Source organism: Amblyomma maculatum, chromosome 2, assembly GCF_055883805.1.
Source record: "Amblyomma maculatum isolate TAMU_Amacu chromosome 2, ASM5588380v1, whole genome shotgun sequence".
In the NCBI taxonomy this organism is placed as follows: Eukaryota; Metazoa; Arthropoda; class Arachnida; order Ixodida; family Ixodidae; genus Amblyomma; species Amblyomma maculatum.
The window spans coordinates 37220177-37245854 of record NC_139345.1 but is presented as its reverse complement, the minus strand read 5'-3'; the positions used below and the strand labels follow the sequence as shown (position 1 = coordinate 37245854).

General features: G+C 44.8%; 1 protein-coding gene across 1 annotated transcript in view; it reads left to right on the top strand.

Annotated features, from left to right (window-relative positions):
- The window catches only part of gish (casein kinase I gish), a 49272-nt gene that overhangs the window by 19326 nt on the left and 4268 nt on the right, over positions 1–25678 (top strand). Inside the window, exons 3-9 of the mRNA XM_084593868.1 lie at positions 809–878; positions 2718–2866; positions 6082–6316; positions 10614–10784; positions 14026–14171; positions 23689–23772; positions 24931–25169. Of these exons, the coding sequence (XP_084449994.1) occupies positions 809–878; positions 2718–2866; positions 6082–6316; positions 10614–10784; positions 14026–14171; positions 23689–23772; positions 24931–25169 (1094 nt within the window). The remainder of the gene's footprint in view (positions 1–808; positions 879–2717; positions 2867–6081; positions 6317–10613; positions 10785–14025; positions 14172–23688; positions 23773–24930; positions 25170–25678) is intronic.

Genomic DNA, 25678 nt, shown 5'->3' with positions numbered 1-25678 from the left:
ACATTTGCGAATGTGCACATGTTATTGCATATTCTCGTATGGTTGTTTTTTACCGGCACTTTATTCCGCAGTGTCGCTTCTGCGTTAATTGTAGCTTTGGTAGTGCTGAAGAGAACTGCTGGAATGGAGTGTAGGGTCTGTGCGCATGTTACATGCACTCTGCAGCTTCATCAGGTGCACATTTGTTGAGGGTCAAAGATTAGACTGAAGACCAGTAACTGGTTTCCCTGAACACCTCATAGCAAATTTTAGAATATATTAACCCTATTAATTAGGGGGGGGGGGGGGGAATAACGGGATGCCGATTACTAATGTTGAAATAGTTAAGGGCGCGGTTAAGGTCCTCGTATCTGCGTCAACCTTATTCTGAAACTGCTTAATAGCTATTGGTATTATCACATTCCTAAAGTGTCTCATCTACGTCAACGGCCTCGACCATGGTAGGGCCTTCTACGAAAAAAAGAAAAAGAACACTTGCACAGCATACCTTTAAAAGAAATAAACGCCACTGTTGTCTGACTTGCTTTTTGGCTATAACAGAGCATGTCTACTTTAATACAAACTTTGGATACAACAAATGCAATCTGCTCGATTGTCAGGTTAATTATAAGTAAGACTTATATAAAATGTGCAGAGATCACATACTGCGGACTTTCATTTGCGATGGCATCTTGGAAGGTCGGGCATTCACAGAAAGGGGTATTTTTTCTTTGTAGTGCCATGGTAGCTATAAAGCTACTGGCACACTAACGTTTGTTTTCCTGTAATAAGTACCTTATGTTCCCTTCCCCTTTTCTTTCTTTGCCAGGAACCTATGAAGTCAAAGGCTCCACAGTTACATTTAGAATACAGGTTTTACAAGCTTTTAGGAAACAATGGTAAGATTCTTTATTTTAGTCTTCATCTACTGTGTGGCAACAAATATATGCTCCTTTAGTTAATTAATGATGAGCAGTGCTAGTGCTGTACGTGGGGACATTTTATTAGACGTGCTGACTTTCTAACGCAGTAAGCGACGTTGAGCTCATGTCTTACATTGCGTGCTCTCAGGAATAAAACTATTCAGAAGGCACAAAAAGTGATTTTGGTGTTTTATGTGTAAGTTCACGAGCTCTCACCTTATTTTACCGCTAACAGGGGTGGAAGCGCTGCTCCAATTTCTCCATTCTGCTCCAAACTGCTTTTCCTGCTCCATCCTGCTCCAAAACGCAATATTGCTCTAAAGCTGCTCCAAACTGGCTGCCTCGATGTTCTGACATCAAATTTAGCAGAACACTGGAACAATGTTATCGCACCGGGGGCAAGATGCAACTCATCTTGCACTGGGCTTAATACAAATAATATTTTGTGAGAGGGGAATGGAGCATAGTAAATATTTGTTTGCGAGTAAATTTAGTATATTGATTGAAGAGAATTAATTGCAAAAAAAGTGCACTGGGCATGTGACAGCACGTCCTCTCAGCCTTTTGAATCGCCGGGGGAGAGATAGAAGTGAGAGCAGCGAATGAAGCAGTCACCATGGGCTACTTTGAGCCGTTAGGAAACTGATTCAATACAAAGAGCTACTAGAGTTTATTTAATGGTTGAAATGTGAAAGCAAGCACGTACTTCACCATCGAGCCTCTGTTAGGAACGAGCCTGTCAAGCTGTCCAACATAAGCATACTTGAAACATAAAAGGGTGATGCACAAAGGTGCCAGTCAGAAGAAATGTTCTCAAGTGTTTTGAAAAGCTATACAGGGCCTATCGCAAACATGTTTAAATTAAGGAAGCGTCAGCGTCGCTCAGTTGAAAACCGAAGGAGCCACTGGCAGAGAGCTATGAAGCAAAAGAACGCCGTCTATCCTCTGTAAAGGCACTACTGACCCGTGCCCATGAATTTATTAGCTCAGACATGAGATCATAAAGAATGTGCACAAGGTAGAGAGTAGAAATTTGCTGCTCATTGATGCCACAATAATGGTGGTGCTTGAGCGCGTCAAAGTAGTGGACACTGCGCTTGTAACTGTCAAGTAAAAAAAGTGAAAAACTTTTAGTCATATTCATATGCAGTGTAGAAGCAAGCATTCCGTTTGCTGCTAGTTGTGTTCCGCGTTAAATAGAAGGGAATCGGACTGGATATTTTTGCACGACTGCAATAGAAAATTTTTTAAGAGTTTCACCTTAGGAACATGCTCCAAACTTTATTTATTGCTCCAAAACTGCTCCAAAATGGCTTTATTACTGCTCCCTGAGCTGCTCCAAAATGCTTGAGCCAGCTTCCACCCCTGCGCTAAACATAGTAGCACACAAGTCCACTAATAACAGCTGTAAGCTGCAGGTGCAACTCCCACATCCTAGGGACTTCTGTCAGGATAGTGAATAGAGGTTTTATTGACCCGATTTGAACTTATGTTCAACAAAACTCAATACTGGTTGCTGGCACTCGATCCATTTGCCTATTTTGCTTCTTTTTGAGGCACATGCTTTTACTGCTCAGTTTAGCAGGGCTTCATGGGATACTTTCATGTGTGAAACTTGGCATAAAGCTCAGTATGCCACTAAGTGACAAACATGCTATTAGATTTTGCACTCTCAGTTAGCAGAAAAGGTACCTTATTGGCATTGTGCATGTTGTCAGCATGCATTTGCCTTTGTCTTCCTGGGATGCAATTCTGTTCTGACGCCTACTTGCTGCATCTCTCTCTTTCCTACTTTCCGCACACCTTATCTTGCAGAAGGCATCCCAAAGGTCTACTATTTTGGTCCCTGTGGCAAGTACAATGCTCTGGTCATGGAATTGATGGGCCCCAGCCTAGAGGACCTCTTTGACCTGTGTGACCGCAAGTTTTCTCTCAAGACAGTCCTACTTACCGCCATTCAGCTAGTGAGTTCATATTGTAGTCCCTGTGTGCTGTTCCTGTAGTTATTTGTTAAGAAGAGAAAAAAAAACTTTCTTTTGGAACATTTATGTTAGTATATATTTCTTGCACATCAGAATTTTATAATTCAGTATTTTATATTGGTGTACAAAAAGTGTACACCTATGTAGCCCCAAATTCGATTGAACCCTCGTCTTTCTTAGCGCTTACCATGTGAATGACTACAAAAATGCAAAAACAGTAGTAGGTGAAGGAGTGCTTAGGGACTGAATTCTACCTTGTGCACCTTTATTAGCATCCATAGTGTGCATGGCAGCATAAATAGCGCGCACTGCATGCATGCGTGTCTCGTCAAGGTAAAGAAATAGATGCAAGTGTGATCATTGCAAGTTGTTGTGAATGTAGCCATCATCTCGCAGCATTCAATGCACCCTTGCTCTAGTTCAGTGTTAGTGTGGAAATGACTGCAAGTTTGTTGGTTTCTTTTCTCCCTTTTAGTTTTGCTCTGAGGCACAGGAGTAAATTTGCAATGCCAAGCAAGATGCAACTGGTGAATAAAGGGGATTTGACGGAAAGGTAGCTTTAAAGAACCTTTTGCACAGTCATTTTGCTTTTAAAAATTAAAAATGATGACAGAGTTCATAAGAAAGAAGCCAGCAGTCATTGCATCTACAGAAGCATAAGGCATTTCCGATTTTTTGTTTACATTGCTGATAAATGGGAAATTAATAGTGTGATATGTCTACATGACAAAAAAAAAATGAAATACAAAATACAGTATATTTAAAACCTTTGGTGGCTTTCAAATGTTACATGATTGCTTTTGCCAACAAAAGGCTATGCTGCAATAATTAAGAACTTTGACAATGCTTGAGTAGTGGCGTATGAGCTTTGTCTTATTTTGTTAACTTTTGGTTTTGTGATTAGCACAATGTTTTTGGCTGCTCTTAAGTGAAAGAGTTACTCAAGCTGGTTCTAGCATATTTATACAAATGTAACTCGTTTTTCCCTCAGACCATCGGTTTCAGAATTCATCTCTCATGGCCTATATTCGGAACTGAGGCATGAATGAAATGCAGTTTTTCTCTGTGCCTAAGATACCGACAGCATGCTTTGCCACTAGACTACTAGGAGAAGCTAGCTTTTCAAGTGCTTTCGGGTCGTGCTGTATGCATGTGTCAAGGAGTTGACAATGAACAGGGAAAGAAGGTGGCAAGGCTGATTGAGAAAAAGAATTAGGAAAAATAAGGGGGGGGGGTAATGGACAGGACTGGACTGCAGGAAAGGATGGTGACGGCGGCTATTGCTGCACTCGAACTTCCTTCTCGCATTATATACATCTGAATGGATATTTTATAACAAGATGCGTGTTTGACAGTCGCTTCATTTATGCCTCAAGTCATAATATGAAGTGCATGCATGGAGAAAACTTATGGCGATTCGATTGATCCTGGTATGGACTTACTTGCTCAAGATAGATAGCAGATTGTTCTATTCTGCTGACCAGGTTAATAACCAGCTACTGAGCCAGCATGACAACTGTTTTAGATGGCTTCTTTTGGTTTGTGATTTTAAAACGGGGGACGTCGTAGCGGAGGGTTCCGTGCCATTTCATTCACTTTGCGATTTCATCCAATGTGCGTTGACTTTTCACTGTATATAGGCTCCTTGAGTTTTGCCACTATCAAAGCTTGGCCACCACTATTTAATCCAGGTTCCTCAGCTCAATAGCACCTTAAGCAATGAGGCTCTACAGCAGTTTGTTGTTCTGTAGCAGTAAATACTAGACACGTGTCGCGGATGTCTTATTTAGGTACAGAGAATTTAAGCTGCCCCATTGAATGCACTTGTGTGGTTAAAATTCAAATGGTCATGGGGAGCTCTGGATGAGCAAATGGAAGATGTGAAATAAATTAAAAAGACGCTTAAACTTCGCCTTAAGAGTTGATGTGATAGGGCCCCATTGAAGGCACTTGTGTGGTTAAAATTCAAATGGTCGTGGGGAGCTCTGGATGAGCAAATTGAAGATGTGAAATAAATTAAAAAGACGCTTAAGCTTCACCTTAAAGGGCCACTGTCCAGGGAAGGACCTTTTAAGCAAAGGAGCCCAGTGTTTCGATCAGGTACCGGAGATAGTCTGTGCAAAATACTACAGTGACACGCGTGCCGCAAAGCAACGAAAATACAAATCAAAGCTCTCTCGTGCTCTCCTTCGGGAAGCCAGCTTCCCCGTTTCCTGCGCTGGCCCGTCGAGCCACAGTTATGACGTACTTCCTGAGAATGACGTTCATTGGTCCGTCTCGCTGACTGACGGGAGAAAGATGGGTGTCTACCGCTCGCTGCGCGCTTTTCCCTCGCCACGACCAGACTGAATCCAGCGGCGCGCGCTCCCTCCCCCGGTTATTTTCTTTTTTTTCTTCTTCTTCTTTTCGCGCGTGCGGAGTGCCACGCCCCATCTCCCGCCAAACGCGGAGGAGAAAGGGGAGTTCGTCTTGCGGAGGCTAGACGACCTCAGTCAGGAGAGTGAAAAACCTTTGCGAGGGAACGGAAGAAAAGAAGCATGACAGAGTCAGGTGATTGCGGTGGCTGTAACTGCGTTATTAGTTACTCTTTTCAAAAACATTTTGGTGGCCTTGCGTTCTAGGGGCGATGTCTCAGTCACCGGGGAAAAAATATTTTCGACCGGAGGGTGCACAGTGGGCCTTTAAGAGTTGATGTGGTAGGGCCTCTAACACTGCCTTTTCATTCTGTGGTTTATTTTATTCGTTCTGTGAAAAGGAAGGCGCAATATCTGTCTCACTTCTTGGTAGACGCTTATGCTCATAATGAATGGCATGCAGTTGGAGGCACTTGTGTCGTCAATTCGAATTCCTTTTACAAACTAGCCTCCACCTTGACTAGCAAATGGATGCTAAATGTGAAGGGAAACGGTATGACACCACCCTGAATGCTGCACAAGGAACTGTGTGTTTTGGTACATAATCATGTGTGCATATTTTTTTTGGCGCCGCTACGCCACTGCTGCTGGTCACCTATTGGGCTAACAAGCTGTTTACGTTTTTGCATACTTTTTTTTATGAGTAGTAGTGTACTGGTTGTGTCTAATTCACACGTGTTTGCTGACGAGTTTTATGAAGCTCTTTTTTTTTTTTGTAGGTCTTCTAGGTAAGAGCTGCGTTCTGTTAAAAGAGGTGTACAATTTTTATTTCCACTTTTTCAGCTTCATCGAATCGAGTATGTGCACACAAAGCACCTTATCTACCGGGATGTGAAGCCCGAAAATTTTCTCATCGGGAGGCAGTCCACCAAGAAGCACAATATCATTCACATCATTGACTTTGGGTTGGCCAAGGAGTACATTGACCCGGAAACCAACAAGCACATTCCCTACCGGGAACACAAAAGCCTGACAGGCACAGCCCGTTATATGAGCATCAACACACACCTTGGAAAAGGTGAGGCAAATGCGCTCTATCTGTAATGGCTTGCTTAGCAGAACAGTTGGGAGTTAGGAATGGTTGGCTTTCGCAGGTCTCCGCCTGCAGGGGTGCGTGACCCTTTAATGCAGCCAGACTAATCTAGGTATGCACGATGACATGTGATTATTGTTTTGTTATTCATCTCTCTGCACCCGAGGATATCAAATGTTGCCTTGTGCTCCTACCTTAATGTCGCCGCTCAACGAAAAAAAGTGAACCACATAGTAACTGAGTCTACTGTTGTCACACTAGATAGCACTAGGTGTTTCAACATAAATTTTCATTTGGCAGCCTGTCGAAAAGTGTTGTTCATATAGAACGATGACTTATGGAGGGATCCTGAAAGATATAAGGAGGCTGTATTTTTATTGTCTGCTCAAGGTGTCAGTTATTATCAGATATTTTTTTCCTTGACATCAAGAAATCTGTTCACAGTTCATGAAGGTCATAGATCAAGTAGGAATACGGTTATCTTCAGCCGAAGATGTTTTTTCTATATACAATTGATCGTGGGTTATTGAACTCCAATGGGGTAACCCAAAAGCGGGAATATGGTGCTGCAATGCTAGTGGCACACTCCCTGCAGTGATGTGTTGCCCACCGGTATACTGACAGTACACAAGACACACATAGCGTGCTGGGCACTACGTTGCACTAGTCATCCAAATGTACAGTCTTTGTCAAAAGTGTAGAGCACAAGGGGTTCGCTTTTGAGCCACATTATGTGGCTTGTAATGCATTTTCAGTGTTCCGAATCTCTTGATGGTAATAAAATGTATTGTTCTACCCTCTCCAGTGGGAAGGACCTCCATTAATGCTAAATCAGTACCAATACACGGCTCAAAAGCAGACACTTTGGGCTCTAGACTTTTGACAAAGGCTGTACCTTCACATGCTGCTCCATGGGCACGAGAATGCAGACCAAATAAATGTCTGCAGGTTGGTGCGTCTAAGCTTACCGCACAGCACAAGTGCTGTAGGAGTAGGGGCCCACATCAAAGCTGCAGCGGACAGTGTTTTGGTAAAAGTCACCTCCAATCACAACAGCTCTAATTCTGTTAGTGACACACTCTAAACACAATAATAACCTAAATTAAAAAAGCCACCACAAGTCTTTGATCAGCTAGGCTGGCGTCCTTGCATGATAGCAGTGTCGCATCAAAAACAAGCGTGCCTAACCAATCCCGGCCTCGGCGGCAGCGTTTCGATGGAGGCAAAAAGCAAGGCGCCCGTGTGCTGTGCGATGTCAGTGCACGTTAAAGAACCCCAGGTGGTCGAAATTTCCGGAGTCCTCCACTAGGTCGTCTCTCATAGCCTGAGTTGCTTTGAGACGTTAAACCCCACAAACCAAACCAAGCGTGCCGAACCAATGACCACTTTCAAGTGGACACGATATTTGCCTCGTCTTATGGTATTACAGCATAATCAGTGACAGCAGATGCCTAGGGCCACACTGCCAACTCGGCTTCATGCGCGAAACATTATCGTAAGGGCACCACTGTCTACGATTGATTTTATCGCTGACCCAAGCAGAAGCGACTCTGAGGATGCTGCCAATTATCGTCAGAATTCAGTTCCAACCCCGCTGACAACGGAAACCAGCCCGGACGCCGGCGGCCGCACTTCGGCCTGCTAACGATGACTTCGTGAGCAAATTTTGAGTCTTTCCGTGTCGCTCACGAATATGCTACGCCATCTAGCGTGTAGTCGGGTGACTGAAGCTTAGTTTTTATTGCTGTTTACACTTCTTCCCGCGAGGTGGCTATTTTTTTAATGCACTGTTGTGCCGATGGTGTTATCACGCAGTATCCCACCGTCAACAGGGTTGTGCCAAGGAGTTGGTTGCATAGCGCTCGTCACCCGTTTAGTGGACTAGGGCTGTCAGCTCCCTGGGCGGTAGCGATGAATCCGAGTCCGCGCTGGTGAGATGAAGAAAAAGCTTTATACACTATTTACAGGCATTTACACAACGAGATCGGCTCTGGGGCCGAAAGCTAATATAGCCACACGCGGCTGTTCTCGCACAACGATGGCCGGGTAGATTCCGCCGCGTTCGCTCTCTCAATGGGCGAACTGCTCCCGATGGACGCTAGTGACGAACTCACACTCGGGAATCTCGAGCTGAAGCACTTGAGTCTCCGTAAACCGAGAAACCGTTGACGCTCATATGGTCCAATCCGACGGCAACACTTTCACAGGGCCAGTGAGAGAGCTTGCTGCGCTCTTGCTTCAAATATGTTGCGGGGTGAGAAGGGGTCCACCGCAAGGGCCACGGCGCCGAGCTGTCTGGATGCTCAGCTCATGTTCAAACACGTCGCTTCTCTCCCCTTGGCACGGCTCGCCTCTAGTGCACCGGTGCTTTGCACAGAGGTATCCGGATTTTGTGAAGTAGTAGTTCGCCGGAGAAGTTTGGCGTCCAGCTGAATTTCTGGATGGCTTTGGCCGGGCACAACAGCGTTCCGAGCACGCGCCAGCGTCTCCAGTGTCGGAGTTGCATGCGAGAATGACGTCATCCGCATCGATGACGCGAGCTTTGAAACGTCGCAAATATGATGATTCCGCACTGTCTACGACCGATTTTATCGATGACCCAAGCAGCAGTGACTCTGAAGATGCTGCCTTATCGGCAGAATTCAGTTCCGACCCCGATGACGATAGAAACCAGCCCGGAACATCGGCGGCCACACTTAGTTGGCCTGTTTTGCATGCGTCTGGGACTACTCTGGATGTTTTGTTTGTGTTGTTGGTGTCATTTATCGCATTCCCAGGGTGTCAAGATCATTTGGGCACGATATCTTGCCTCCTGCAAAGCAGGGAGTGGCGTTCTGCCCAAGAAGGGAACCGGGCATTCGTTTCGGCATTGCGCTCTGCAGCGGCCCTCGATGCTCATTATGCATCAGCAACACTATTCAATACTGCACTTTTATTTTTGCGCAGAGAGTGACCAGTATAACGCTTTGCATTTTGCATATCTCGAAAAAAAGTTTTTAATTTTTGTTGTTTCATTTACAAATGCATTTCATCCAGTTTTGCTCAATTTTTTTCTAAAATCTGGTTTTTGGGAAATTATACTGCGTGTTACACCCCACAAATTTAAATTCAAAGTTATATGCCTAAAAAGTGAATCTATTTAGCTTTCTTTTCGTATATTGCATTAAATTTGACATGATGTTTTAGTTTTTACAGAAAAAGAAAATCTACTGAAACCTACAGAAAACTGCCATTTTGCCCACGGTAGGGAAAGAGTTAAAATGGCAGCCACGGGCAGAAAACTTATTAACCAAAAAGCAATTTACCGTATTTGCACGATCGTAATGTGCAGCTTTTTTCCTGAAGATAAGCATTTAAAAGTACATGCACATCACAATCGGACTCAAAACTGAAAAATCTAAAACCGGAAATGAAGCAGCTTAATAAACCATAGCCAGCCACATTACCATCGGTACCAGTTAGCCGGCGAGCTTGTGCTTCCGGTAAGCCGCCTCTGTTTTTTGGTTGAGTTGTGTTATGGTGCTCTGGAATTCTAGAGCACTGTAGTTCTGTTAATCCAACCACTCGATGTGTGCTTAAATCATGGTATCATGGCTTAAATAAGCCCGTAAAGGATTGCATGCATGCAGCATGCAGTGACTGCTTCCGTGAGCAAGCCCTCACGCGATCTCAAGACAGCGATGCTCGGGGACATTGCGAGATGGTTTCACAGCCCATGGAAGATCCCCCCACTAACAGTGGTAATGCGTGCAGAAGATGATCTTTGTGGTCGGTGAACAGTGAGAAAGGGCTGTCTTCCGATTCTGACGGCGAGTAGTCTACGACGTCCACGTGCCGTGGTTGCTTTTATGTGTGCCAATTTTGTTCCATTAAATGTTTTAAGCAACTTTCAGACGCTTGTACATTGCATTATTTCTTGTGCGCAGTGAAATCGGCACCAGGTTATTTTCGTGGTTTCCAGCCGATTAATATTACTGCGCATTACAATCGGGGATTTGTTAGAGCGTGCAACTACGGTAGGATAATGTTTGTCGTAGTAACACAGTTTCCGTGATCTTTATAAAAGAAATCGCAGATGGCCTAGCGCATAGCTTGGATCAGTTGACATGAAATGACCCGTATATATATGTATATATATGTATATATATATATATATATAATCTCTTCATGGAAACCTGGCACAGTAGTAAGAATTTTCCATTACCATTTCACAAGTGTATGGTGGTTATTTTTTTCTGGGGCTGCTCTCTCTCATTGATGGGCCTGTGTTCTCATTGCGCAGAGCAAAGCAGGAGGGATGACTTGGAGGCATTAGGGCACATGTTCATGTACTTCCTGAGGGGCAGCCTTCCATGGCAGGGCCTCAAGGCAGACACCCTCAAGGAACGCTATCAGAAAATTGGAGACACTAAGCGAGCCACCCCCATTGAAGTGCTTTGTGACGGCTATCCCGGTAAGTCTGCACCTCTACCCTAAGTTCCCTTTTTGCTGTGGAGCCCAAAGCTTTGATCTTGGCAACCAGGGTACCAATACTTAAGGCAGTCAGTTACACTTTTCAAATCTTCCCGAGAAGACATAGCAAATGTCTACACATTTGAACCTGCTACAACGAAATTCAGGGGATCCGTAGAAAATTTTGCTTTTGCAGATATTCGGCATGAAATAGTACCAAAACATTGGCAAATTGGACAGGGATTCATAACCGTTTGTTTTCAAAATGTCTGTTAGTGCTGGTCTCTCACTGTTTTGAACTCTGCTCCATGGCGCGGTTTCGGATTGCTCTAGAAATCTCTGGCAGTATACGTATTCATATAGTAAATGCAACTGCTACACTGGCCATCGAAATGCATAATTTTTTTTTGTCCATATGTCCTGCATAAGTAGAGCCGAGACTGCGCCACCTTGGAGTATTTTGTTGTAGACACGCACGCATGCGCTTAATGACTTTCCATTAAGCGAGTCCTCTGTTTCCTTGAAGGTGTTTTGCGACATGCAGTACGAGCATTGTTCGCGGCGTTTTATCCTTTTGAAGCTGCACCTTGAAATACCGTCAGTCTGCTGTTTATGCGGCAGTGCCTGTAAAGGAATTTTAAAAGAGAAAACATTAGTGTGATGCTTGACTGCGGTGCAAAAGCAAAGCTAGAATACACCAATGCCGGCGGCTCGCTTCTTATAATGATGTGCCACCTATAGGTATGCCAGGTGATGGCAAAGTGTAGCATGCTGCTTGCTCGGTGTCTCAAGGCCTAACATGTTTCGCTCTGAAGCCACAGGAAAACTGTTTTGGAACTAGAATACCTACTGACCCTCCCGATTCGCCCAGGAAGCTTCAATTTTTTTATTTTTATTTTTACTAAACTTACCGATTGTAGGACCCTTGCCCTATATCCCTATAAGGTGTGTCTGACCGCGCAAGAGTAGTTTTTGCGAAACTGGCACTGGCAAACTCTGTAGCTGCATCATAATTGCTAGCATCACTCACCGTGAGTGGTCACACTAGCACGATCGCATCAGATAAGCAGCCAATGAAAGCCAAATTTAGTCTGAATTGTTGTGGTTGGTGCATTTCATTTTTGCTGTTACAGTTGCTACAATTGCTTAAGTTGTTTAGGGTCAGCTAGGCTGCCTGTGTGCGATGCACACTGTAAAGATAGAATTCTTATGTGCTTAAAGCCATGGCATTATCGTAGCCAAAGCAGATATATTTGCAGACATTCTTGCACTCTTATACTCTGAATTTTCTTGTTTCGTGACATCAAGAAGAGGCGGACATTTTGCGTTTGGCGCAACGTGTGGATGTGACGGGAACACGTCTCATGGCAGCAAAGGTGATTTGAGAGAAACTCGAACTGAATTTCACTAATCACTGTGCAACACAGCCCCCCAATATCTGCTGATCAAGGGTCACCAATCTGGACCATGCTTTGAGCAAAACTACTCTGACAGATGTTTAAAGTTAGCAATGTCTGCTACTTCAAGGTTCGTGCAAAAGAAGGCATTGGACACTGTCTGAAAATTTGGTTGAACACCCTTCCACCCCCCATTTGCACAAATAATTTTTGGTGTCGTCAGATTGGCAGGTATGAACAGCAATACTTATCATCTAATGTCCGACGTCACCTGTGACCACATAACTGATAGGAGTAAGTGTTGAGATAGAGATATATTTGGATGCAAGCAAGAAGAGGGGGTTGGGGGTGTCGGCTGCTTCTGCATTTCTCAACTGGAACCTCACTGTGAAAATTGTTCTCTCTGGGGGATGACAGTTGATTTGCCTCGTATGGCTTGCTGGCAGAGACTCGGAAATAATTTGGTGTGGTGGATATTTCTTTGTAGCAATGTTTGTTTTAGTAGCATCGGACCATGTGTGTATATCCTTGTGTGCTTGCGAGGTTTCCATGCCTCATGCGGTGTGCGACGTCTTGTCCCACTATAGCTGTCAATCATCCTGACAGTATGCCGGACATGTTAGAAACGTATCTTAGTTCTCCTTGTCTAGTATGACCAGCACAGTTGGCATGGAGACTGCCACCCTTAGTTAGTGGTAGATAGTGATCGATAATGATAGTGGTAGTTAGTGATAGTGACAGTGATGATGATAATGACAGAGATAACTAACTATGAGGTCATCACCTGGTGATGTCATTACAAATCGTGATGTCATGACCAGATGTGATGCCGTCTTGATGTCATATCTAACCACGTCTAACAACCGGAATTGGCGTCATGGTAATGTCCCATCCGGTCATGACGACACCAGGCGCTTCACGCATATACAAACTGACCCTGCCGGGCGTCCGTGCGGCGCCTTTCATTTGGCACTTCCTCGAACGCCGCACCACCATCATACAGAAGCAGACGCAGTACAGCAGGCATCAGTAGCATTTTAAATTGGTTTACAGGAAAGAAAAGGCCCACTATCTGTCACCAACTTTAGCCAGTAGCCAACATTAGTCAATAGCCAAGTCGCTAGTAGCCTGTAGTCAGTACCGTGGCAGTCTTCCACTGTGCATACCAGGCATTCATGCGGCGCCTTTCATTTGGCACTTCCTCGAACGCCGCAGCACACAGCAACAGAAGCAGACGCAGTATGGCAGATATCAATAGCATTTCAAATTGGTTTACAGGAAAGAAAAGGCCCCGTATCTGTCACAATTCTATGCTGGCACCTTAACCTAGGTATAAGGAAAGTGGGAATGAAAACTGAGAAAGAGGTGCTGTAGTGGAGGACCACCACGCAATAGCGGCTTTCGCCTCATCCCAGTTTAGTGGTCCAAAGCGCCCCTAGAATTCATTTTATTTCATTGCCTGGCGTGAGGCTGCTCGTCTATGCGCGGATAGCTAAGCACATGTCGGAGACGCCAGAGTTACGTGAAGAACACTGCACCAAGCGTCTGCATGAAAAGGTGGAACGCAAGTTGTGAGAGGCTGGGGTCGTAACCACGTCATGGGTACAAGAAGACAGTCTCGTTGATAGCGGTACAGTCGTACAAGGTGTCTGCGTGGCTCCGGGAACATATAGGGAACAAACTGGGAATATAGTCGGGACATGCATTCTGCCTTTCAGCTTTCGCTATGTAAGCTCTGGTCTAGCTGAGCTAAGCCACAGTAAATTTTTTTCTTCTTTTCCTTCTGCTCTGTACAACCTGCAGACACCTTTTACCAACTTTCAATTTGTTTCTATCTGTTTTCAGAAATGGCTACATACTTGAGGTACGTCAGGCGGCTAGACTTTTTTGAGACGCCTGACTACGACTACCTGAGGAAAATGTTCCACGACTTGTTTGAGCGCAAGGGCTATGTGGATGATGGGGAATTCGACTGGACGGGCAAACAGATGGTGAGGCTGTTTCTTTCACGCTTCTGGATCGGTTCAGCAGTGCAGTGCTATTTTTATCCATTTAAAGCCAGATGCACTGCATATGTCACCATGAATTTTTTGCTTGAAAGCAAACAGTGGCAAATTATGTAACTTCAAGGGAAAGAAATAATTGCATGAGGCAAGTCACGTAGATAAGAGCTGACAATAGCTGCTAACATTTTTCACTCTAACGGCTTTCCTTTACCTCACTCTTTTTAGATTCCTCTAATTTCCATGTCGTGCTTGGTATTAGATTTTTATGTACTGTCAAAAAGCGGGCACAGGTGCAGACAAAAGTAAATGGAGTGCACCGTTGCCTTCAAATATTTTGCAAGCGTTGCCTAATTGAAACTGGCTGCTGTGTATGTGCAGGCTAGTAGGCAACGTTTCTCAATGACAAATAAAGTTTAATTATATCTGATAAGAAGATGTAAGTGCAGTTAGGACAGCATATCATGCTCCATTTGCTTATGTCTGCACCTGTACATCAAGCTGGATTTAAAGCTCTTTCATTGCTATAGATTGCAGCTAAATTCAATAAAGTCATCAATGCATTGTTGAACCTACTATATTAAACTTTTTCTTGGATGGGTAGCCAAGGCTTTTGGTGGCTTTGGCAGTGTAATTAAACTGTGAATTACTTACTGCATGTAACACTCATCACATAATAGCATTTTGGTCTGACATTATGGTTTGTCTTGTTATTAGTTGAGCAGCTATGTTGGAAACGATGCCTTATAGAGAAAAGAATGGACAGGTCTTCCAGTGTCCATGCTCGAGTCCTAATCATAAGTTAGATTTAAAGGAAATTGATGCCAGATTTTGTGCGGGAACGATATGTTAACACTACACACGTTTCCTTATATCTGCCAAGGCAGGTCCCCTGAATGAATTTGACTGCTCATTTGTCACTTCTGCGTTGTGCAAGAAAGTTGACTTCCATCATTGCGTGGCTGTCTCTTCCTTCTTGTTCTTTATGCCGCGATGCATGACTCAGCCGGAAAACTTTGTACAGCTGAGAGCACTGAGGAATGCACTCCCTTCCGACGAGGAAAACTCCAGCCAGGTTTGTCACTTAGGGCTTCTGCTGGATTAGTTGAACTAAGTGGCTAGAGCTTGAAGCAGCGGCAGAGCACTGTATTGCTGCTGTCATCTTATAGGTCTCATTTCAGCTCGGCCTTTGATAGTCCTGCTAGGGCTATTTTTCTTGCACAGTCTCATAGTGAGTCAGCCTTGGCTGCTGTCTGGTCTCAAAACTACTGCATTTAGAGCGCCAGACTTCCTGGTAGTACAAAGCTTCTGATCAAGCATACAATGAAATGCCAGAGAATTTTATTGCTATGGCATGGTTGTGCTGAAAAAAGATATGAAGAACGTCATGGCATGTAATGATAGAGAAGTGGCTTAGACTGACTGTTCATTTCTTTGCAGGGAGAAATCCGTAGTCACAGCAGTTTCGTTCACATCTCAGCAGGGCTTCTAACTGTTGCACATAGTTTGCACATAGTATGAGAGCTCTAACAAGAATGTCTCAGAGGGACCCGATCGTTTGAAGGCCTCCTGGTTGGTCGGAGCTTGCCTGGGTTCCTTTTTGTTGCCAGCATTGTCTGTGCCAGTGATAGCCGCAATGATTTTTGTTTTGGTGGGGTCTTTACTTGTCATGACTGCATACTCAGTGTGCAAGAATTTATGTCCTGGCATATCATCGCCGTTCACTGATGACCTATGCTTTGCCATCACTGCATTAGTAGTATCTTCGTGAGCTTTCACCTCTCTGACATCCCAAGTGAAGACCGCTTTTGTAAAGCAATTCCATGCGTCAGATTTGAACCATATAGCCAGTAGCAGTGTATTCTTGAAGTCTGATGGGAGTCAGCGTTCTGTCACAGCAATGTCCGGGTTCAGCACAAGGTCTCTGAAGAAGCGTCAGTTATACAGCACCTTGAAAGTCGCGCGTCTCGAAATGTGGCAACTTTTGTCTCAATTGGTGTTTAATATCATCGCGTCTTTTCGCTGCATCTTTCGATCAAACTCAGACACTCATGGTAATTTACACTTTTTTTTTCTTTTTTGTATGTGACGGCAGTGACTGGGATTCGTATGGCACCATGAAAACGGCGGATATTTTTCAATTTCCTAATGACAGAATTGATATTGTCAATACATAACTTGCTTGGTTTGCTGCCTTTACAAGGATTTTCCTTGACTGCGTGCATCTTAGAGTAGGGTGGGGCAGTTGAGGTGTGCATAATGAGAAGAAAAAAGGCTTGAGCGCCAGCGCTTTCTTTGCTAGCAACACACTCTCAGAGATGTTAATAATGGCCTGCTCCAGCAAGACTCTCTACCTGCTTCACCTCTGTCTGCTTCATTTTAGTCTCTCACTCACTGTTACTGCACTTTCACTATTACTGCACTGGCTCAATTCATTCCTCAGTCCACATGTGCATGCATTTTGCATTGTGAAAAATATATATATTTTGGTTTGTGCTTATCTGTTTCTTTTTTTAAATAAACTGCCACCCTCACCGTGGTTAGTGCCTGCAGCCTTTAAAATTTCCAGCTGTAGGTGTTATGCAAACATTATTCTGATATGCTGGATCAGAAGATTTTTGTTGCTGAGGCAAGGAACATGTGCCTAATTTGATTGAAGAGGGGTTTTACTCATCACTTCTTTGGTTGTAACCAGTATCAAATGGAAGTTCTTTACCTGGATTTTGTGAAATTATGCCCCTTGCTTCGTCCGGAGGTAGTAGAGAGCATGAGAATTGCAGCAGTTGCAAAGAGCTAGTATAGCAGTTAACTTATTTGATCCTGGGATGTTCCTTTCCTTATGGGGCACTTGCTTGTGTGCCCCCAGAAACATGCGGGAACATACCGTATACACTCGTGTAATGGCCGCACTTTTTTTTCCGAGATTGGGGTGAAAATCAGGGGGTGCAGCTATTACATGAGAAAAAAGACAGCGAAAAGATTATTTGCGGTGGTACCTGCCTTTAGTATTGTCAAAAAACGCCTCGTCCTCCTCCGCTAAACTCGTCGGGATTTCAGGCTCGTCCCGGGTCCAAAACATCACTCCTCGTCGTCGTCGTCCTCCTCCTCCTCCTCCGAACTCATCGGGACTTCAGGCTCGTTTTTGTCCCAGATGAGGTCATCCTCCGTACTGTCCAGCCTGTTTGATATCCTTGTCACCTTGAAACTTTTTTCCACAGTCTCGAACGAAACCGTGGCCCACGCATCGAGTATCCAGTGGCAAACGGCCACAAGCGATGCCCGTTTCAGTCGGCCGGTTGGAGTCTTTTGGTGGAGGGCCGTTGCCATCCACTCACTGTACGCATGGCGAAATCACACTTAAAAGCACCATCGCCGTACACATTTTTCGTCAACGCCGAACTTTCGTCCAGCCACTTTTTTTCCTTCTTCTTTAGCGTAGTGAATCACTTTCAGCTTAAAGTGAGTGGTATAACTAACGTATTTTCCCATCGAGGAAAAAGAAAATCTTCAGCTTACGAGCACAGAACAAATCAGGGCAGCGATGCGTTCGGATTGCGAGATCGCATGTGATGTGCTTCGGGCGATCGAGGAAATGGCTGTAAAACGGAGGAGCGAACAGACTTGGATTGGATTGGATTTGCTGGCCTCACCCTTTGTAACGGGTGAGAATCTCTGCGGATAGGAGCGCCCCCTTTGTAACGGAGGTGGTGGCCGCTGCCCCCATGCTCGACTTTTTTTTCCTCAAATATTTTGTTCTTAATTCTTATTGGCAATTCTACTTCTAACCTTACGCTTCATTTTGGCTTTCACTTGATTTTTGGGCCCCACCTGGTGGCAGTAACCACAAAACGTTCCCTATTTCTTGCACCGCACAGTAGACGGCACTGCCCAACTTCCTGAAACTCATGGTGCTGCTTTTACTCGGGAAATTTTTTTTTTTAATTTTTTTTCCCAATTTTTTTTCTAAAGTTCGGGGTGCGGCCATTACATGCGTGTATACGGTATTTGAGCATAGTCATGATGCTTGGCTACTTGAGCAGAGCTGCCTTTGTTCACTTTTAAAATTGCACCTTTATCAGCCTGCCTTCAGTGTCATGCAGTTAGCTGGAGTCCTGTCTTGGCCACTGAGCCTACGCTTTTCTGGAATCACATTTATGACTTCTTTCATTTCAGCTATTGTAAGAGCAGGTTTCTATTGACAGTGCAATCAGTGCAAAACTTGCTGGTTAATTGTTGTTCACAAGACTGCTCCCAAACTCCCTTTTGTCAAGCTGCACCAGTTATCACTACATTTACTTGTCTAATTTCAAGCGTAATTTGGCCAGCAGTAATGTTGTTTCTGCTCATGTTGTAAAGGCCAGTTCAGCTGGCATAATCTGGTTGTTCAGATGGTAATGATGCCTTATATATCGTGGGCCAGAGTACTGTATTTAGTTTTCTTTGGTAGGTTCCAGTATACTAAAATAGACTGTGATGATGCTGTTGCAGGCATTTTTTTAGTTAATTTTAATTCACACGTCGCTCCAAGTTCGCTGTAAGAAGAAAAGAAAAGAAGAAATGGTGCATTTAAGAATCGGTATTTGGGAAGGTATGAATGAATAAGCGTAGTGAGTCTGGCTTGTGGGGTTGGACTGAAAATTGTCTTTCCCTTTCTGACTCACAGGCACAGCATGACAGTCCTAACAAAAGAATTCAGTGTTGATTTATCCCCAGGTGGTCAAAATTTCCGAAGTCCTCCACTGCAGCGTCTCTCATAGCCTGAGTCACTTTGGGACGTTAAACCCCACAAACCAAAGCAAACCTTACTTCAAGAGCTGCTCTGCCTAACATGCGACTTAAGGTTTTTGTTTGTTTTTTAGAATAAACACAATATAACAAGACGTTTAACTGGCCAGTCTTTAATGAATGCCGTCACTAGGGTATGGGTGACACTTCGCAAGCAGACAGAGGATGTCCTTCTAGAACAGTTTTCTCGCCATGCTACGTGCGCCTGTGTCTGCCTGCGTGAAGGTATTCTGCATTCACCCAAGTAAAAAAATTAGGAGTTAGTTATGCCTCGTTAATATGACCCCCAGTAATATGGACGACCCGAATTATGGACAGTTTTTCTGGGAACGAAACGCTTCAGTGTATTTATGCCTCGTCAATATGGAAACTCGCTGTCTGGACAATGAACGGGGGAAGAATGCACATGGCCCACTTGGGCCCATGCGTTTTTGTCTCTTGAAAAGTGCTTGAAAAAAAGCAGAGGAGCCTGAACGCAAGTTAAAGAAGGGCACGCCGCCAGCGAACCTACGCGACAGCCGATACGGCCGGATGCCTGAACGAGTCCTGTGGGGTTGGAAAGAACCAATGTGGGCGTGTCGCCGTTTTGGGGGGGTGGGGTGGGTGGGGGCACAGCGGACACAGCAAACCGAGGGTCGGCGTAACAAAGACCCTGAAAGGAGGGAACCAGGAGATTTCTGGGTGCAGCGACAGTGCCGTCGCAGTCGGGAAAACAGCAACATGTGGTTGCAATAAGTTCTGCTGAATGTGAACAGAGAGGCCGGTAAAAGCGTAAGAAAGAAATGACAGGAAGAAAGACAAGTGCCTACAGTGGCGACGGGAACTGAAGTTTTCTTTCCCAAAGCTTAGAATGTGTTCCATGTAGCCGTTAACATTTTCGGTGAGAGTTAAGACACACTCACAGAGTAAGGCGACAAAAGAAAGACTATGTGCGAGCATGCAACAGAGATCGGGCGCCCCGTCCTGGACACTCTTCCCTCTCATGCTCCTGGTTTTCGTCCGTGTTGCGCTGCCGAACTGCCACATTTTGACCTGAGGCAGTCCGCATGTCTGCAACTATGCGGCCTTGACAAGGTCTGAGCTCTTCGTAGTCGGCTAGCTGTCGTTCTAAACTGTACTTCAGCTACAATGTTTGTTTTATAGGAGCACATAGAAACGGCGCCAAGAAGATAGGATGTTCAATAGCCCTCTGCATAGCAGCTTGCCAACTTGATTCCCTCGCTTCCTTACGGAAAGAGTACAAGGCAAAAAAGAGAGAATCAGAAGAATTGAAAGGCAGAAAGGTTAACTAGGCAAGAAAGTGTAAAGCATCAGGAGCCTGTAGCCCTCAACTTGGATCTGGATTTTGGCATGGCAGGAGTTAAACGCAAAATAACAGAGCTGAACGTAGGCGCGAAGCAAGCAATCTGTGAATACAAGCTGCAAAAGCCATCTCAGTCAATCCAAGCCCTGAGGGACTATAGTATCGACAGCTCAGTTGTTTCCTCGCCTCAGGAGAATCTCAAGCAACTACTTAGCGGCTACTTTGCTCAGTGACGAGGCCATTTTGGCAGTGGCGGTGAGTAGAGAACCGGACTCTGATTCATCAGCCAGCGAGGAGTTCGTGCTCGAAAGTTCGACCAACACAAAGCCCACCATCACGCGTGTCATGGTGTGCGAGTCGCTTCAGACTGCGCTACAGACTGCACTACAAGACAGCAGTGATAAGGATAATGCACTCAAAATTGCCGGTGTTCTGTCAAATTTTGAGTCCAGTGTACACCGTTGTCTACAAAAGGAGTCATTAATTACAATTCGTTTTTTCTCGATAAAATCCCTTTCGTTTTTATTCATGACTCTTTATATGGACAGTTTTGGTCGGAAACCAAAGTGTCCATATTAATGAGGCATGGCTGTACTCATATAGCCACTCTTTTCATGTTAGGGTTGTGCAAAGAGCCTAAAGTTCAATGCTTGGGAAGACAGCTTTATCACTGCTTCTGCACAGCATTTGCTAATGTTTAAAAATTAGAATAGAGTTGGCTTTTGCAAATAGCACCTTACCAGAAAAATTTAGATGTGTTTCTTCAAACTGCAAAGACCTATGTAAATTTTTATCTTGATAGGTATCTTCCAATAGTGCATACACATACACATTACTGCTGTGTACTTTGTAGCTTAGGTAGATGCCCACAGTTAGCCCTTAACTGATGAACTTATCTCGTGTGATATGAAGTCGCTGTAAGAATATTGTTGCTCTGTTCTTGAATTCAACTTGGCGCATATAATGTTTTGGGAAACACTTACGAGCTGGCAAGGGCATGTTTTAGGCTTTTGTATTATCACCAGCCTTTACACATCTTTGCCAGGGAGCTGGCTGAATGAATAGCCTCCTAAGCTGGTTGTGGTCACCTCTGCCTTTTCTGTCTTGTGCATTGGTTTGGGTGTTTTGTGCTGCTGTTAGATTAATGTGTACATAGGCAGAAAGGCAGTAGTATTGCTGCTTCCTGTTTTTGCTGTGAGGGACTCCAGTTAATATTGTGACTTGGTAGTATTGAAAGTTCACTGGACAACTGGGAGCCTTACATAAAGAAGCGTGAAGAGTTTAAATTCTACGACGTCTAGTAATGTGCCTCCTTGGCCCTTTGTTATCAGGTAGCACCTGTGAAAGTAGCTCTACTGTTAAGATTGTGGATCTGTGGTCTGCACTCAACAGGACTTTTTCAACGCGAATCTGAGGCGAATTGTCACAGTGCACAGCAGTAAGGTGCCATCTTTATGCATAGGTGGGGCAGTTTCTGCTTCCAAAGCCTACAGCTGCACTTGTTAGAGGAAGTCATAGTGGTCATGACAACTAATGTGTTCAATATGACTTGCACTTCTACGGTGTTCTTTGCATTGTTTTACAATAAGGGCTATCTGCCTCAGTTTCCCGCAGTGCTGATCTTGCACTACTTCGAGAACTGAGCTCCTATCTAGCGTTGTTTGTTGCAGCTCACATTGAATATGATGATAACTGGAATTTGAGGCTGCGTTGAAAATTCGGTGTTGTGGCTGATGCCGAAAGTTTGTATGGCAGATACTGTCAGGTCTAGGGAAGAAACTATATGCAGCACCAAACTGTTCAAATTTGTTGACTATCACTGCAGCGCAATATAAGGTCTTTTCGATTTGGCTCGCACTGGCTGCAATGTTTTGAAAAGGTGCTGCAGTGGGGTGCCAAGCGGTGCTGAGAGCAAACAGTACCAGTTCAGCCAGTGCAGACGGGGCCACGACACTAGCGCTCAACGGCAGCTGCCAAAACAAATGCTAAGTGTGGGCCTTGCCATCCTAGTTGCCGTCAAAAATGTGTTGTGTATTGCAAGTTTCGCTTGCCATAACATAGTTGCTGTGGCCCTTTTTGAAGCTGCTATGGCAACAGACATTAATTAACTGCGATGTGTGCATCGCGGTTGCCAGTGCCTTGGTACATGAGCATGCCAGGTACTGCTAGTAAGAGTTCTAAGATGCTTGTTCAGACTGTCTAAGGAGACGTTTGACTGGTTCTGTGATAAATTCAGGATTTCAACAATGCGTCGCAGTGATGCCAACAAATATCGGCTGAAAAAGTATGGCTTATCGACGTGTACTTTTGATGACAAATGTCTGTGTGCTCCACCACTCACAGTCTGTACATGCTAGTGCGACTCCAGTCATTCACTTCCTTCACGCAGTCAGCAGTTAAGTCATATGCTAGCCCAGTGATGCAGAGATGACTCGCATCGACTTTTGGCTTGCAGCAGGCTGCACATCACAGCGTCACGCTGCCTATCTGCTGAGGTAAAGACTAAAAAGACAAAAAAAAAAGGAAGAAAAAAAAAACGAGGGACCAGAAGCAACACGACGAGGCTGTATTCGACTGTGCCACTGCTACGTGTAGCCACAACTGCTATTATCCCCCGTCTGACCACCAACCACGTGTTAATAATCAGACGAAAGTCTTTTTCGACGCCCTGTAGGATGATATGAAGCGGCATATGTTTTACACTTGGCAGTACATGCGTCATGTTGCACTTTCAAACACCGCCTCCTGAGTGAGTGCAAGGGTGCTGAGGACTCGTGCAGAACTAGTCCTGCACGTTGACAAAGTGAGGAAAAAGGTATGGAGGGCATGAATGGCACCTGACAAGCAAGGATGATAGTGCTGCACCTCTTGAATTGGCGCAGCGATATCAAAGAGACATGTAGTAGCAAGAGCTCCGACATGCTTGGCTTCCTTGAATTTGAATGTGCAGTGAGAGTTTGTGCGTCGAGGTGTGCTGATTGATTTTCAATACCAAATATTAGACTTTTAAGGCTGCATTGCTTTTGATTCAAAAGAAAAAGTTCCCAATGGGTATCCATTTCTTTACTCATCTGACTAGGCTAGACATGTAGACAAAGCTGTGCTTGCCTTGTCCCTTCTTCATATCTTCTCTCCGGGAGCATGTCACCTGAGGTTGACATCCCTGTTCCACCTGCAATTTCTGGCTTGGAAAAACGCGCAGATGAGTTGACTGGCTGCAGCTTCCGTTCGGTGTTATTGGAAAGAACTATTACAGCTCTGCAACTGGCTGGCACATGTATCCCTCATAGCAGCAGAATTTATTCTGTGCTCTGGTGCTTTTAGTGTAGTAGAGGTGTTGCTGCATCCTGTGTGTGGAGCAAGATTAAGACATCACCCTCCCTTTTCTTTTTCCTGCCTTTATTGCCCACATTTCAGTCAACCCCTGTTGGGTCCCTGCAGACGGGACAGGAGGTCATCGTTTCCCCAAACAGGGAAAGGCACATTACAACCAATGCCCGGGTAAGGTAGTTGTGGAGCAAAGAAAAAAAAAAACGAGTTCTCCCTTTAATCCTCCTGTGCCAACTTTCCTCATCCTGTCCTTATACGCCTGCAACTTTCCAGACTTTGTAAGAATACTGCATGGCACCACTCTATTCCCTCGGCAGCATATGCATTTTGATATTTGTCTGGCATTCGTGCAAAACAATTAAGTTCACAAACTTCTCGTGCAAATCAAGAAGCATGCGTGATCTGGCAACCTTAGCTGGTAACGTCCTTTGCCGCAGTTATGACATGCTCGTCACCTTGCTTGCTGTCTTTCTTCCTGTGTGTTGTGAACTTTGGCTTGCTTATTAATACTGCTGGCCCTTTTGAACCCCCTGGTGTACTTTGCATGTGTACTTTGTATTTCTGGTTGAAAGACTTGAGTTTCGGCTTCTCTGTGGATGTCTACCTTTCTCTCTTGTCGCAAATTCTTTTGACACAGTCAGTGTTTCCGGATCATTTTGGTAATGATTGTTTGAGTTACCTTCTTGATCATTGTTCCTGTAACACTTTCACTCGCTCTGTGCTAAAGAGGTTGATGTGGTTTCCTTTCACAATACTAGCTAGGTTCCCTGCTCTTATTTTGTAACGCTAATGCTAATCTCCACTGTCTGTCTCACATCATTTATATTTTATGTAACACTGGTGAAATGGGCTGGTTTGTCATTGCTGATATGGTGTGCAGTAAAAGGTATGCTGCTGCTCTCTTTTTTTTTTTTTTTTTGTATGTGTGTGTGGGAGGAGGATGGGGGGGGGGGGGGGGGGGCAGTAAATGGTAAGATTTAATACTGTGCATTACCCTGCTATTATTATACTCCACTTGTGTGCTGCCTCTGAAAAAAGATGCAAAACATTGCTGACTTACATCATGGCAGCAGTCACCAGAATTTATTGAATTCACAGCAAACCTTAACGTGATTCACAACTGGTTCTTGTTGATTGCATTTAACACCATTATTTGCTCTCCATTGTCACATTGCACATGAGGGTTCTGCCCCTGCAGTATCCTAGGTGCTGGCTCACATTCACTACCTCCTTACGTTCGGCTTGCAATACATAGGCGAACTGAATATCACCTGCCGTTGTAGTCTTGGACAAACAATGAATTATGCTGCCGGTCCGCTGTGCCTGCAGTCGAACCCGCAGAAGAACGCCTGGTTGGACCAGGGTGGGGGCAACACGCGGCAGGCAGGCAACACACTGCTGGCTGAAAAGCTGGCACACCAGGGTGGTGGGGCCGGTGGTGTGCCCCAGGGCTCGGTCCAGGTGGTCTCCTCCACCAACGGGGACCTGGCAAATGACGACCCCACGACAGGTCACTCCAACACACCTATCGCCCTGCCGGTCGAAGTGGAGGTCGTCTCAGACACCAAGTGAGGGGCCTATTCTCATGCATGTAACACACTTTTGATAGTCATTAAATGACTACTCTCAATATATATTTTTTTAATGCCGAGGGAGAGCTTCATATATTGCTTGCAGCTGCTGTGCCTCACCATCTGCAGAAGAGCATTGTCCAAGCAGCTCGACGCTTTCGTGATGACTGAGAAAGAAGCGCATCCTTAAGCTGTTCAGTTGACAGTGAAATCTGCTGTAACTTTGTGGATTCAAGTGTAATTTGTGCGCTTGGGACTGTGTCAAGCACTTCTTGCCTGTCTCTATGCTATTCTAATTACAGGAGCGCGACTGAAATTGTGATGTTGGTTGCCTGTTGTTGAAGCGGTTGCTAGGCACGGCTGCTCAAGGTTATTCGTGGCCACGGCGTATGCGACGAGCTGAAACCTGGCGTAATGTTACTTTCGCAACAAAAATAAAAGAAAGACTGTTACAAAATTTTGCTCCTAGTTTGGTGTGTTTGAACTGAAACGCGCCACTTATAGGT